This window comes from Phasianus colchicus, chromosome 16 (assembly GCF_987193195.1).
Source record: "Phasianus colchicus chromosome 16, bPhaCol1.hap1.1, whole genome shotgun sequence".
NCBI classification, from domain to species: domain Eukaryota; kingdom Metazoa; phylum Chordata; class Aves; order Galliformes; family Phasianidae; genus Phasianus; species Phasianus colchicus.
The window spans coordinates 10033990-10048933 of record NC_143451.1 but is presented as its reverse complement, the minus strand read 5'-3'; the positions used below and the strand labels follow the sequence as shown (position 1 = coordinate 10048933).

At 61.5% G+C, this 14944-nt stretch overlaps 1 protein-coding gene across 3 annotated transcripts in view; it reads right to left on the bottom strand.

Annotated features, from left to right (window-relative positions):
- Positions 1–407: 407 nt before the first annotated feature.
- Positions 408–14944, bottom strand: part of CASKIN1 (CASK interacting protein 1) — a 28267-nt gene continuing 13730 nt past the window's right edge. The window contains exons 3-21 of one of the 3 annotated variants that reach the window (XM_090151408.1): positions 13606–13703; positions 13227–13372; positions 13004–13099; positions 12625–12755; positions 12438–12546; positions 12134–12242; positions 11928–12022; positions 11729–11846; positions 10200–10415; positions 8326–8433; positions 8099–8217; positions 7019–7106; positions 5372–5469; positions 4938–5048; positions 4762–4863; positions 4228–4366; positions 2051–4153; positions 1551–1944; positions 408–1296 (exon numbers count right to left, since the gene is read on the bottom strand). In XM_090151408.1, coding sequence (XP_090007534.1) covers positions 1200–1296; positions 1551–1944; positions 2051–4153; positions 4228–4366; positions 4762–4863; positions 4938–5048; positions 5372–5469; positions 7019–7106; positions 8099–8217; positions 8326–8433; positions 10200–10415; positions 11729–11846; positions 11928–12022; positions 12134–12242; positions 12438–12546; positions 12625–12755; positions 13004–13099; positions 13227–13372; positions 13606–13703 — 4477 coding nt within the window. In that variant the 3' untranslated portion in view covers positions 408–1199. The remainder of the gene's footprint in view (positions 1297–1550; positions 1945–2050; positions 4154–4227; positions 4367–4761; positions 4864–4937; positions 5049–5371; positions 5470–7018; positions 7107–8098; positions 8218–8325; positions 8434–10199; positions 10416–11728; positions 11847–11927; positions 12023–12133; positions 12243–12437; positions 12547–12624; positions 12756–13003; positions 13100–13226; positions 13373–13605; positions 13704–14944) is intronic. The other 2 variants (XM_090151409.1, XM_031606635.2) reach the window with 2 other exon arrangements.

Here is a 14944-nt window from a genome sequence, read left to right as displayed (position 1 = left end):
AAACCTGAAGACACTCCAGAAAGAAACGAAACACCTCCAGTAGAAGAGTTAACAAAAACCTCCATAAAACAAGGCACATCCTTTGAGTTCTTAACTGTGTAAAAAGAAAGACGGTACACTGAAACCCAACAGAAAACCCGAACAGAACGGCTTGCACGTACCTTCCACCCAGATAAAGGTAAATATTGTGCTACTCGGAGAATGAATTTGCCACAAGACACACAGCTTAGTATAATCTAATAGTTTTTCTCAAGCTAAAATCCAGTTCTCTCTTGATTTTTTTTTTTTTTAAACTGCTTTATATATAATTGCTAATATTTTTTTTTTAAATCTTTTAAATATATATTTGTTAAAGTTTATTCTTTTTTTTTTTTTTTTTTTTTTAATTATTATTATTATTTGGGGGATGGGGGAAATACTGCTTTATATCTCTCAGTCGTTTTTCCCCTCCAATAAATTAATACTTCTTTATAGCTCATGACGTCCTCTCCCCCGGCGGCGAGGGGCCAGGCAGGGGCACAACCTGCTGCTCCCCACCTGCCCCAAGCAGGAGCTCATCCATTTGCAATGGTACCGACAAAAAGCCCCTTTCCCACCCCGACGTGAAGAGCCCACAGCAGCAGCACAGGGGTGGAGAGCTGCAGGTGCAGGGGTCCGGGTGCTGTGGGGGTACCCAGCACCGTGCCCACCCCAATGCTCGCGAACAACAGAGGAAAAAAATGACAAAAAGAGAAAATGAAAAGAAAAATTCAAGAAACCTAAGTGCATCGCCCATCCGGACTCGCCACCAGAACAAGAGGACACGGGTGGATGAATGCCATCAGTGCCGCACCGGGGTTGTGCTACATTCGGGGACCGGGGCCGGCAGGGCAACCACGGGGCCACCACGGGTAGGGAGAGAAAACCCCAAACCCAGATCTGGTGCGAGCAGGGCGCTTCAGGCCGGGTGGTGTTGCTTTGCTTCTTCTACTGTATTTTTTTGCTTCTGCAGAAGGGAGTCCTGCCGGAGCCGTGGCGGGCGGGCGGGCGCCGAGTCCGTGAGCACAATCCTGAGGTATCTTCTTCTTTGTGCAAACCCCGAGGGATGGGAGGTCCAGGAGGGGACGGCTGTACAAAGGGGATGGTGGGGCTGGGAGGTCGCGGATCGTTGTGCCCTTGTGCCCACGTAAGCCCTGAGGTTCGCGGGGCCGTCGCGCCCCTCACTCCAGCATGGCATCCAGCTGGTCGGCCAGGTCATCGAACATGCTGCCGATGTCATCCAGGATGCTGCCTGTGCTCTTGGCCTCTGCAGCGGAGCTAGGAGAGTGGTGGGCACTGGGTCAGCACATGCACTGGGACCACGTGGCTACCTCTGCCCTGTGCCGTGGCCCTGACCCATTGTGGCCAGCATCCCCAGTGGCACGACAGCCCCAGTGCCCTGTCCCCAGTGTCACCACCACCGCCAGTCCGTGGTACTCATCCCCCCAAACCACCATCCCCACGCAGCCCAGAGCGCAGCCCGCAGCCCTCGCACAGCTCCCTGCCATGCACCGCATCCCCGCAGCCCTTACTCTGCTGCCTGGCTGTCCTCCTGTTTGATCTTCTCCTCCACAGCCTGCAGCGCAGCAGCCAGGGATGCGCTGGTCTCTTCCAGCTTCTGCTGCACCAGCTCAGGGCTGGCACTGTCAACAGAGGGTCCGGCGATAGTGGAACGCGGCGGTTTCACTGGCACCTGCTGGGGCTGAGCGCCGGGTGAGAGGGGCTTGGCAGGGCTGGAGCAGAGTGAGGGTGGTGTGCTGGAGGGCTTGGCAGTAGCGCCCAGCTGCCGGGCAGGGGACGGAGTTGGCGTGGAGCCCGCGCTCACCGACTGGATGGCGGCATGGGGTTTGGGGGGCTTGGGGGCTGTGGGGGGTGGTGTGGGCTTGGGGGATACGGGCGGTGGTGTGCCGTGGACACGCTTCACCTCTGTGGAGAGAAGGGAGAGGGAATGGGGTAGGATGGCTGCAGTGACAGTGCAGTGCCCCGAGGGGCACCCCACAACCAACCATCCCCAATGTCCACGAGCACCTACCTGGGCTGCCTGGGCTTGGGATGGGCATCTTCTTAGGGATGGGCACCGGTGGCCCAGGGACCTTCTGCGCTGGCTGCGTTAGCACAGGCTTGGGGGATACCGGTGGCTTGAAGGGTTTTTTGGGCTCAGCAGGCGGTGGGGTGAAGTCAGGGCCGTCGGGGCGGGTGGCAGGCGGTGGGGTTGGGGGAGTCTCAGCTCCACTCAGCTCTGAGGCCGGCCTCCGCTTGACAGTGCCAGTGCCATTCTGGTAGACGACAAGAGGGGCTTGCTCCAGCGCTGGCTCCTTGTCCTTGGCCTTGGGCCGGCGCTTGACAGTGTCAGACTCAGTGAGGATGAAGCGGACGCTGTCCTGCTGGCTCTGCCGGGCACGGATGCGCCTCTTGAGTGTGGCGCTGGCCTCCACCTTGGCCAGGTCCCCATGGCGGTGTGCTGGGGACAGCCCTTCGCCTGCCTCCACCCGGGCCGGTCCCAGGGCACGTGGTCGCTGCTTGATGGTGAGGTTGCCCTCCTCAGCGAAGGGGATTGTGTCTGGAGAGCCACCGCGCTCAGCCCGCAGACGCTCGCTGGGGCCATCGGCGCCAGTCTCGGAGCGCACACTGTCGGCACGCTCACGGCGTGCGGCCGCCACCAGCCCGGTGACAGGACCGCTGATGGTCCGGCGTCGGTTCACAACCTCCCCATCCAGCCCAATGGCCTCCTTGTGCTTGACGGTAGCCAGGACGGTGGCCACACGGGCACGCTCAGGGCTCCCTGGGGGAGCTCCTGGCTGCAGATAGTACCCATCGGGCCCCTTCCCAGGCACACCAGCCGCAGGTGGTTTCTGCAGGGCCAACGCCCGTGCCCCACCACCAATGGAGGACATCTCCAGCATGGCTGCAATGCTGCGCACGCTGCCGGCGCTGCCCGTGTCCACGCTGCCACCCAGATCGCTGGCACGCCGCTGCTCCTGGCGACTCTCCCCCTCAGTGCCAGGGGTTCCGGCGGCCACCTCACCTTCACCATCCTTGGGGAAGTCCTCGGCCATGCCAGCGCTGGAGATGGCAGAGCTGGAGCGCTTGGGGGGTGGTGGCGGGGGCCCCTTCTTCTTGGGGCGGATGGCGAAGGACTGGCTGCGGTTGACATTCTTGTCACCACCGGCAGGTGCCCGCACTGAGTGGCTGCGCCCCACACGCCGCTGCACAGTGGCATAAGGCCCTGCGTCGGGCACCAGCAGCTCGTCCCGTTCCTGCTCGCTGTCGGAGGCGGCGTAGCGGTTCAGGCTGTGTGCCCGCTTCTTCGGCCTCCCCGGCTCCTCCTCACCCTCGCCCGCTGGTGGCAGGCACAGCACCGGCACTGAGACGGGCAGAACCGGCACCCCCGGGGGGACGCCCTCACCATCAGTGGGCTGCGGCAGGACGTAGGCAAAGCCGCGGTGCGTGGGAGACTGGGGCAGGGAGCGGGGTGATGCGGGGCGCTCACCCGGCGGCAGCAGCTGTGGAGTGGGCTTCACCTTGGCAGTGGCGTGGGGTGCCGATGGGCCCTGTGGGGAGGGTGGACGTGGCTTGCCGGGGGTCTGCGGTGGTGTCAGGTGCCCGGCGGTAGGTGGGAAGGGCTGCCTGGGTTTGCCGGGCACCGGCGGGACACTGGCACGCTTGACAGAGTGGCCGTGCCGTGGCTGGCGAAGCTCCTTGGTTGGTGGCACGGGGGGACCCTCAGGGGCCCCCTCTGCCAGGTACTCCTGGCTCTTGGAGATGGCGGTGCTGGCAGGGGCACGGGGACCATCGCCCAGCAGCTCCTGTGAGCTGCTCATCTGCCTGGTGCGGCCGCCCAGCGCTGGTGGCGATCGGTAGCCAGGGGCTGCAGGGTTGGCTGGCTTCTCAGGCGTCTCTTCAGGGCCTTCACCTGTCATGGCCACCTGCAGCTCGCTGCTCAGCTCGCTGTCCTGGAACGTTGTCATCTTGGGTGACTGGCACTCGGGTGGCTCAGGTGGTGGGGACTCGATGGCCAGCACCTCTGGGCATGCCGCCGCCTTCCTCTTCAGTGTGCCTGGCTCGTACTTGCCCAGCTCAGCCCGCTGCAGCTCTGCCAGCTTCTTCACTGCCAGCATCAGCTTCTTCTGGTGGCCTGGGGATGGCACAAAGCATCAGTGTCAGCCAAGGAACCATGGGCCACCACAGTGCTGTGTCATGGGACCTTACCCAGCTTGGTGATGCCAATCTCCTGCAGGTCCTCCCAGGTGATGTCAGTGATGAAGTCGATGTTCTCGTAGCCGTTCTCCACTAGCACCTTGTAGTACTGGGACAGGCCAATCATGGAGAGCCACAGCGCCAGGTTGGCCTGGGGGCGTGGGACACTGCTCAGCACCAGGTGACACCACAAGCAGCGACACTGCCACACGTGTCCCTGTGCTCACCAGGGAGGACCCAGGGGACTCCTGCACCTCTGTGCTCCAAGCACCCCTTACTGTGGTCCAGCTGATGGGACAACATCAAGGCACAGACAGCATCACATCCACGTGGTGACAGCTGTCATTGGCCCGATGCCAATGACAGGGACTTCAGCAGGGGACGTGCAGCTTCAGGACCATGGGATATGGGCTTCATTTGGGAGCAGTGAGCCAGTTCCCACTGCCATCCCCCCTGTGACAGCCCTCCCTGGATGGAACCTGCTGCAGGGCTCCTAGCACCGCTCTGGATGTGGCACCATGGCACCTGGCCCCGCGCAGCCCTTACCGGCTTGTACTCGGGCAGCCACTCGGGGATGTTGAGGTTATTGATCTCAGAGGCGATCTTCTTCCTGTGCCCCGGCTTGGTGACACCAATGGCCGTGAGGTCCTGAAGGAGAGAGAAGAATCAGGATCGCTCCCCACAGGCAGGTGGCGGACCCAGGACTGCTCTCATGGCCTCACCTCTGGCGTCATCCGGCTGATGGTGGTGATATCATAGCCGGCATTGATGAAGTTTGGTGCGTAGAGCTGCAGCTGGAACTTACACAGCCACTGGTACACAGCTTCTGAGCTCTAGAATGAGAAGGGTGGTGTTGCTCGGGGCAGCCTTGGCACAGGGATCTGTTGCTCTGTCCTTGTCACAGCCCCATGGGCTGTCCAGCTGCATGCTGGCCTGAGATCAATCAGCACTGCAGAAGGGCCATGTAGCCCCTTGGCTTGGGCATCCCATGGGCACGGCATCATGGCCAGCACCAGAACCAGCACTCAGCCACGCCAGCACAGGTGGCTGTGGCACAGTTCTGCCTGCAGCTGTTGGTGAGGGGGTGGCTGTGCCTATGCCCCCCATCATTGTGCACTCCGTAGGGTACCCAGTGCACTCAGTGGTCCCTGCTTACCTTCCCCTCTGATGGTGGCTCCATCTTCTTCAGCTGCTGCTCGGCAGGTGGTTGGGGGGCATAGGGGGAGCTGGCCACACTCTGCGACCGCGACGAGCCTGCTGGGGGGGGCAGCAGTCAGTGGGGAATGGGGCCATGGGTCTGCAGGGCCTTGTGGTGCTGGAATCTTGGTCAAGCCCTCCTCAGTGCATCCCTGTGCTGCAGCCCCCAGACTCTGGCTGTGCAAGGCAGGGAGCAGAACCCCTGCCAAGGGCAACAAGGCTAGGATAGGCAGAGGAGAGCAACATCCAGCCCCATGCAGCGGGGTGCCCCCACCTGGGCTGTGCTCCCTGGGACAGTACCATCCCTGTACTGCTGGTGCCCAGTAAGGCCAGCAGGCTATCCCCAGGCTTACAGAGGAGGCTGTGCTGGCACAGAACTCTGCAGGGTACCCAGGTCTCCCTGGCCCCCATGCCATCGTGCACACAGCTTCCACAGACCGTGGCATCATTGGGGCATTAAGAGGATGGTGCTCACCTGGGGTAGCCAAGTGGAGGCTGAGGGCCAGAGTGTTTCGATGGACCCAGCAGGAGGCAGACCCCTCCCCAGAGTTGCTTTCCTCGTCTGCCCACGTGCCCCAGGCAGCAGCCTGAGGTCCTGCTGCCCAGAGCCATCTGTGCCCACTCCTCCAGCCATGCTACTGGCACAGGGCTGAGCTCAGCCTCATTGCAGCCAGGAGACCCAGCAGACTGCCACTAGCTGCCCTGTACCCCTGCACCTCAGCACAGGCACCCAGACACCCCTTGGCTTCAGGATGGTGGCCTTCAGCAGCCATCAGGTTGCCCAGAAATTTCAACCTCATATTTCTAATCCAGATCAACAAGAGCATCCCTTTCCCCCTGCTGGTAAGTGCATCCTCCTTGTATTTAACTGCACGCTGCGTGAGCAATTTTCTCTGTGTATGCGTGCGCCTGCCTGCATCCTCGTTGTGTGTGTGTGTGTGTGTGTGTGTGTGTATGTGCACACTACTCCCCCAGTTTGTGTGCATCCCCCAGGCGCACGCATCTCCCCACTCGCGTGGGCTCCTCCTCACATGTGCCTCCCTCTGCCATGTGCCTCCCCACCACATCCATCTCCCACTCATGTGGGCACCTTCCACATCTGTGCACTCCCTCCCCAATATCTGCACCCCCTCAGCGTGCACACCACCCCCATCAATGCCTGCACCCCCCTATGTGCGCACCTCCCCCCTGCAGCCCGGGCACCCCCCGGCACGCACACCCGGCACGCGAGCATCGTCCTCCTGCGTCCCCCACGTGCCTCCCCCGCGGCGTGGGCACCCCCGGCCCGGCTGCCCCCGGCCGAGCCCCCGGGCGACGAGACAGCGGCAGAGGGGGGGCCGGGGAGGGGAAGAGGCAGGGGAGCGCTCTCGCCCCACCGCCCGCCCGCGCCTCCCCCCCCCCCTCCCCACGGTGCCCCCACTAACCGAGGCAGGAGAAGGCCTGGCAGCAGCCGAAAGGCGAGAGAGTCATTTTTTACCCACACGTTTTCTTCTTTTGCGCCGGGTGCCGCGGCAATAAAAAAAAAGACAAATCACTCAGCCCACGGCAAGCCCGCGGCGGGGCCAGGGCTCCTCCTGCTCCCAGCAGCCGGGCCGGCAGCACGCACCTGCGGGGATGTCCTGCGCCTTGGCCGGCCCATCGCCCACGGCAGCATCTTGCGCAGAAGCCTTCTGGGAAAGGACCGTTGCCAGCAGCTGAAAAACACCCCGAGAAGGGGGGAGAGCAGGCGGCAGTGAGGCGAGCGGGGAACCGGGGGGTGCGCGGCGGGCGCTGCGGTGCTGCAGGGAGGAGCGCGACGGATCTGGGTTGCGGAGGGGAAAGCAGCGCTCACAGCACATATGGTGCTCGCGGGTGGTGAGAGCCTGCGGCACCGCGGCACCCCGAATGCAGCCTGGCGCACGCCGGAGAGGGCTGCCAGCACGGCCCCCCCTGCACGGTGCAGCCGTGGTGGCCGTCAGCACGGGGGGCACACACTGTGCTCAGTGCCCAGACGGACACAGCATCACGTCTGTGGGGAGGTGGGCTCACGGGGCTCCTCGGGATGGGTTGGCATGGGCGGGGGCTGCTGTGCACAGAGTGCAGGGGGCAGCGAGCAGTGTGTAGAGCGCAGTGAGCGGTGGGCAATGTACAGCGCAGTGTGCTGTGTGATTGTGCTGTGTGCAGCGTGCGCTGTGCGGTGCAGAAAGTGCATCACGCGGTGTAATGTGCGGCATTGCATGCCATGCAGAGGGTGCAATGGGCACTGCATGCCATGCAGAGGCAGTGTGTGGGCAGCAGCGTGCACTGGGCAGTAGTGTGCAGCGAGCAGATGGCAGCGTGCAGCGCGTAGCTGCAGTGGGCCACGTGCAGATGGCAGCGTGCAGTGTGCGGTGCAGTGCGCAGTGCAGATGCATCCTCAGAGAGGCAGCAGAGATGTACAGCTCGGGCCTCGGCCAGATGCTGCACTGGTACTGGGGGCTGAGCTCAGCGAGCAGCTAGCATGGGGGTGGGAGAGGGTGGCAGGATGGTGACAACCATGATCTGTGGCACTGAATGCCAATAGGACCTTGCAGGACCAGGTGGAGCACTAATCTCAGCAGGGGCCCTGCTCAGGATGGGATCACAGCTGCCAAAGGAGCAAAGTCCCACCATGAGCCAGCACCGATGCTGGAGCCATGTGACACTGTGTGCCGGTGCACGGCCTTACCTTGACGCCCTCAGAGCCAGCATGCAGGGCGTGTGCCCCGCTCCCCGTGCTCTGACCACTGCCGGAGCTGCGGGCTGAGGCCACACTGCCCGTGCTACCCAGGCTGCTGCGGTCACCACCTGCACAGGGAGAGGAGATGCCATCAGGGCTCTGCATCCAGGCATGGGGACGCCACGGAGCTGTGACGTGTGCTGCCCTAGGGACAGGGAGGAAAATGCCCACTGTACCTGTGAAAGGTTTCCGCAGCACCCAGATCTCCTCGGTGGGTGCAGGTGCAGCCGATCCACCCTGCGATGGTGAAAGGTGGGATGGGCTCATGTCAGCCCCACGGGACCCTTGGTGGCAGAGCAGAGAGAGCAGCGTCAGGCAGGTGTGACCCAGCACAGGGGGCTCACAGCAGTGTGGCATGGAGAGAGGTGAGCCCTGGCCCCGGGCCCATCACCACCATATGCAGGGGAAAAAAAAAACAGTCAAGGGTTTTGGGGGATGCCAACGCTGTCCTTCGGTCCTGTCCTCCTCAAGAAGCCAGCATGGAGTGACCATGTGCACATGGCCAGAGCCAGGGCCCTGTCCTGCCAGGCACCAATTTAGGACAGATCCACTGCAGGACTTGGGAAACAGGGACTATGTTGTCCCTGTGCACAGCAGGATGGGGACATGACCCACTGCAGGGGACAGGAGGCAGCAGTGAGGACTCAGGCAGTCAGGACCACAGCCCCCACCCCACTGTCCCCAGCTGAGGCGGCACAGCTGTCCCCATGTGGCCATCTGCACCCATGCGAGGATGCTGCAGGACCAGACACCAGAGTGCTGTGCTCCCCTACAGCAGTAGGTGACACAGGGGTGACCCAGCTGCAGTGATTAGACCCAGCCCCATGCACTCCAACCCACCCCAGAAGTGCAGCTCCATCGCTCCATCCAGCCCCATTGGGCAGAGCTGGAAATGCCCAGCATGGGGCTGGACCCGTACCAACCCCCTGCAGTGAGGTCAGGGTGTAAAACAGCATCATGTGGTGATGGAGAGCGGCCCTGTGCTGGAGCTGTGCCCAAGCTGCACCCCAGTGCCACTGCAGATATTTTTATTCATGAGACCACTAGCCCAGCTCCCAGCCAGGCTGGAGCACAGGGCAGATGGTGCAAGGTGATAAATTCATGGTAGGAACGTGAGCAGGAAGCTGACAGCCACGGCGCTGTTAGGTTGAGATGTGCCCACTGTGCGTGCTGTGACCACAGAGAGCTGAGGCTCAGTGCCACTCACTGCAAGAGAAAACCTTAGGGAGCAGTGCTGCATCCCCATCCTCATCACACTGGGAAGCCACAGGCGTGGCCCAGTGCTCCTCCAACACACCGTGTGCCTCACATTGTACAAGCACCCCCAACCCAAAACAGCTGGCAGAAGCCCCCGAGGGCATGGCACAGTGTGCCAGCACAGAGGCTACAACCACGAGAATCCCTGGCTCCATATCTGCTGTGCACAGAGCCTATCCCAGTCACCATCACCCGCACCCACACCAGAAGTGCCCGTCACCCGCCTGTGCCACAGAGATGTCCCAAGGATGAAGCTGGTCACTGCCTGTGGGAATCCAGCCCTGAGAGAACCCTCAGGACAGTGCCAGCCCCGCTCTGAGTGCACAGCCCTGTGGTTGCTGGACACTCCGAGAGGGGATGCTACAAGGGCAGGGGCTCCTTGCTCCTGCTGTCCCCTCCCAACCTGGCACCAGGAGGCTGCAGAGTGTTTTTTTGGGGGTGGATGCTGCGGGTGGGATAGCACACGGTCAGGGAATCAGCGCCACATCCAGAGCTGTCCTCACGGCCAGGGATACCGGGGATGGGATGTGGCTGCAGCGGGGTGACAGCAGCAGTGCAAGGAGAGGGCAGCAGAGGGGCCGCTCTGCATGCACGCATGCACACACACACGCATGCACACATCTGCATGCACGCGCACTAGCACACGCCTGCAGGCGCACACGCACTTGCGTGCAAGCACACGGCAGGCACCAAGGCACGGGGGAGAGAAGCCGAGCGGATAGAAAAGAAAAGAATAGGTACACACTTCAAAAGAAAGAAATCCATCGAGAGAATGAAGCGAGCGGTGAACTACCTTGTCCGTAACGCGGCTCGTCGGCACTGCTAGGGGAGAGCCTGTGATAGCCAAAGGAACTGAAAAGAGTCTGATGGGAATGTGGTGGTGGAGGTGGAGGTGGAGGCAGGGAATGGAACGGATGGGACGAGGCGTCACCGTTTAGCACAGCAGCCCCGTAAGCCGGGAGCGGGATCTTTTGGTACTGTTGGGGGATTGTTACAGTCTCCCATGAACCTGATAATAAAACATAACAAGAGACAAAATGAAAAGAATCAAAATAACAGAGACATGTTCAGCACAAAAAAAAAAAAAAAAAAAGGTAAGAAGAAATAAAAAAAAATAAAAATAAACCAAAGAACGAAAGGAAGAAAGAAAAAGAAAATGAAAATAAAAAAAAGCAGCTGACAAAATAAGAAACCAAAAGAGACTTGGAGGAGGCGGAACCAAGATTCAACTGAGAAGGAGCCGAGCCACGAAGCAACAGCAGAACTCAGTACACAGCACAGGGCAGGGCAGGGCATGACCCATGGGCACAGCCTGCAGACCCCCACACCTCACACCAATACTGGGGGACATCGAGTCCCCACAGGGCTCCCAGGACGCCATGTGCCCTGCTGCAGGAGTGGGGCTGCGGGGGCAGCACCGCTGTGCCAAGCCCTGGAGCAGCCCCTTGCCACGTGGGGTTGTGTTCCTGAAGCTGCCACAAATCCTACACCCTGGAAACACCACTGCAACAGAGCCCAGGATACACAGGCCTCGTCCCTGCCTCTGCAGCACTAGCACGCGAGCTGCTGCCGGGCAAGGAGGGCTGTGCAGCTTGGTGCAGCCTGGCACGGCTTTGCTGCCCTGGACCTCACTGAAACGTACAGTGGGGTGATGTGGGGCTGGGAGCATGCAGCAGCCCTGGGCAGTGAGCCGGTCAGTGCACTGCCTTTGAGTGAATCACATCGGTGCTGTGCCTTCACTGCCACACTGCTCCTGGCATTGGGCGCAGCCAAAGGCACCCCAGGGAACTGCACACCCTGCGGGCATGGGATGGGGAGCCACAGGGCAGGGAGCGAGTTCTTCTCCCTGATATGGTCCCTGGCCACGGATAAGTCCTAGTGGGGCAGTGCCAGGTCCCTGGCACCAGTACCCTGCCCCACGTGCAGCCGCTGAGACTGTCCCTGAGCACCATGTTCCTGAACCACCGTAACACCCCACACCATCCCCATGCACAAACACTGCCCACCCAACACTCCTGGGCCGCCGGCACTGACCTCCCTCCCACACACACAGCGAGGGCATTGACTCTTTACATAACTGGGGGCTCTGACCCCCATACAGCAGTGTGCCCACATGGTGGAAACTCACAACAGGGGCACCAGCCCCACACATCACATCCCTGTGCGGTGGGGACACCAACTTCACATGCACAATGGGGATGCTGCCCTTTGGTTCAGCAGTGGCACCGCACCCCCTGAGCCCCCAGCCCGACAGGAGGGTCCCTAGGGCTGGGCTGCTCCTTGAGACACTGGTTGGGAAGGTAGAGGTGGGGAAGTATTTGCCTGTTCGCTTGCTTATGGCTTCCACGAGGCTGGAGGGGAAGTAGCCCACGCGGTCGTTGCCGGTCCGATTGTCATGGATGCAGCCCTTCCAGCGCCCGTCTGCGTGCTGCTCCAGCACCTATGGGCACGGTGTGGTAAGGGCAGGGCTGTGCCTCCCCACCTGCATTATGTCCCCCCAGCCCTGGGCAACCACACTCACAGTGATGATGTCTCCAGCTTTCACATTGAGGCTGGTCAGGTCGTAGTTGTTGCAATAGTCCTTGACAGCCCGCACCTGCAGTGCAGCTGAGGCATCTGTGGGAACAGAGGGCAGTGTTGGTGGGTGTCCAGTGCTGAGATCCCCCTGGAGGCTCTCTGATGAAGGTGTCCCACAGTTGATCCCAAGGTGCCCACCGGCTCCCTTACCCCGCAGCATCTGCTTGATCTCCTTGCTGGCCTGGCTGGTGGTGAACTGGTTGACAATGTCCAGAGCTGTCTGGTTGTACGTGTTCCGGACGTGGGCATTAATTCCACTCTGCAATGATACGGGGAGAGCTTGGGATGGCACACAGCTGGTTGAGACCCCCAGGGCCACCCAAAATAGAGGGAGTCATGCTGCCATGGGCACAGCTCGCTGCCCTAGGCCCTCCCACCAGGAGGCACCATCCCACTGGGGTCAACCCCGTTCTGCAGTCCTTCCCTGGGACAGCAGTGCCGGGGGGGCCCTTACATCCAGCAAGAGCCGCACCACGTCCGTCTTGCCACACAGGGCTGCCTCGTGCAGTGCTGTGCCTGCCTTGGTCTGCCGGTTGATATCAATGCCAGCTTGCAGCAGGAGTCTGTGGGTGCATGGAGAAGTCAGCAAAGGGTGGGATGGAACTGGTGCCGGCCCACTCCCTGCACATTAATGCACCCACCTGATGATGTCAATGTGTCCATTCTTGGCTGCAAGGTGCAGAGGGCTGGTGCCATTGGGGTCGGTGGTGTCCCCTGGCTTAGGCTCCAATAGCGCCGCACACATGTTGCTGTTCAGGAGCAGTTGGACCACCTGGATCAGCAAACACAGACGGAGCAGGGCTGCAAAGACGGCTCAGCCGCCCTGAGATGGCCCCCTGAGACCTGGGACAGGGGTGCCCTACCCCTGGTCAGCCCGCGGGACACGAGAGCAGGAGATGCCCCTGCTGTAGTCCCTCCCCACAGCTGCCCCATGCCACCCTACAGGACACTCCACTCCAAGGAACCCACCACCCGCTTCCATATCTGCCTTTCAGGGGGGCCCAACTTGCTAAGACTTACCCCAACCCGGCCAAACTCGCATGCCAAGTCCAGAGGTGTCTTGCCTGAATTGTCCATGATGCAGGGGTTGGACTGGTGCTGCAGGAGCATTTCAGACTGTGGGTGAGAAGGACAGGTACGGTGAGAGCAGGACATGAGCAGGGAGGGCATCAGCCCTACCGTTGTCCCCCGTGCCCCACCACTGTCCATCCCCTCCTGTGCCCCACCACTGGCCCTGCTGTACCACGTCGTAGTGCCCATGCTGTGCCGCCAGGTGCAGGGGGATCTGTCCCTCATCTGATGGGATGTTCACAGAGGAGCCTGCCTTCAGCACCATCTTCATGGGCTCCTTCTTGCCTTGCCAGGCCGCGTAGTGCAAGGGCCGCATGCCTACAGGTGAGCAGGAGGAGCAGCAGTGAGCCCTGCAGGGCACAGTGATGCTCCTGGGCAAAGACTGCAAAGGGGGAAGAGGGTGGGTGGCATGGGACAGGACCCCAGGAGGGATGCAGACCCCATGTCATAGCAAAGGACATCTTTCACTTCCCACCCCGGTGCACTCACAGCCAGGCACAGTGCTCTGCCCTGCATACCAGACCCAGGGTGGCACAGCCGCAGGCACTCGCCTTTGTTATCCTTGATGTCCACCGCAGCCTGTGCCTCCAGCAGCAGCGAGATGAGCTCTGTGTTCCCATTGAGTGCTGCATGGTGCAGGGCTGAGAACCTGGGGAATGGGTGCAGTGTCAGGAGGAGCTCAGGCACTGTCCCCATGGGCTGTCCCCTCCAGCCTGCATCCACTGCAGCACCCAGGGCACCTACTCTGCCTCCTGCCAGCATCCCTATGCACGCCTCTGCACTTTGTGGGCACCAAGAGAAGGAGCTGCCATAGGGACCAGACTCAGCCAATCCATATTATTTTGCTTTATTACCATTATTTAGCATTTAAGATCCCTGGGTGTCCCAGGACTGGAGGCGAGAGGCCCGGCATCGCTGGGGAAGCGGCTGGCACCAGGGAACCCCTCCCCACTGACCCACTTCCCCCAGCCTGGCCCCAGCGGCGCGACCGCGGGCAGCAGCAGGGGGGGCCCAGGCTGCCAGATGGCCACAGTGCCCCTGCCCTGTGCCGGGGGCTGAGGAAAGCCCCTCATCCCACTGCACCCCGCTCCGCTCCCACCCAGCAGGCGCTGACCTACTTGTTTCTGGCAGCAGCATCCTCTGCAAGGCTGCACCCACCGCCCCACTGCTCCGGGCAGCATCCCTGTCCCATTCTCATGGTCACCTTGGCACCAACAAAGCATGGGATCTGCTGACCCATGCCCAAACTGTGGGCAGTGAGTGGCAATCCTGCCACCCCTGCAATCATCACGACCCCCAGCTGCACAGGGTCACATCCTCCTGTCCCTGCTCGGCAGCACGGTATGGCACCATGGCCCCACTGCCTGTGATTCCCCATCCGCACTCCATCGGGCGCTGCGATGAGAGCAGACAGCTCGCTCAGGAGGCCGATCCCCAGCGTCTGCCTGGAAATGTCAGCGTTTTCCGCTCCAGCGCCCTGCTCAAATCGGCTCAAGATGGTGCAAATCACAACACCCCCCCGTTCCCCGCTGCCCCTGGGCTGCCTTGGGGCTTCTTCCGTACACAGTAGGGAGATCTGCAGAGCTGTGCAGGGCCCGATGAGAGCATGGGGTCACCCGAGTATCAGCCTGGGAACCAGCAAATACAGCAGAGATGGGGAAACTGAGGCACAGCACTGGGACAGTTGAACTGCTGCAGGGCTGCTACTGCACACCCTGAGCCCATCAGGAGTTTGCAGGTAGAGTGCAGGCTCTCCCTATACCACCCCAGCCCCCAGCATGCCTTGCATAAAAAGAGGCCATGGGGTGATGCAGCCCCCACCCTGCCCATGCAGCCATGTGCCTTCCCTGGTGCTGCCCAGCATACCCACATACTGCTCAGCACACAGCC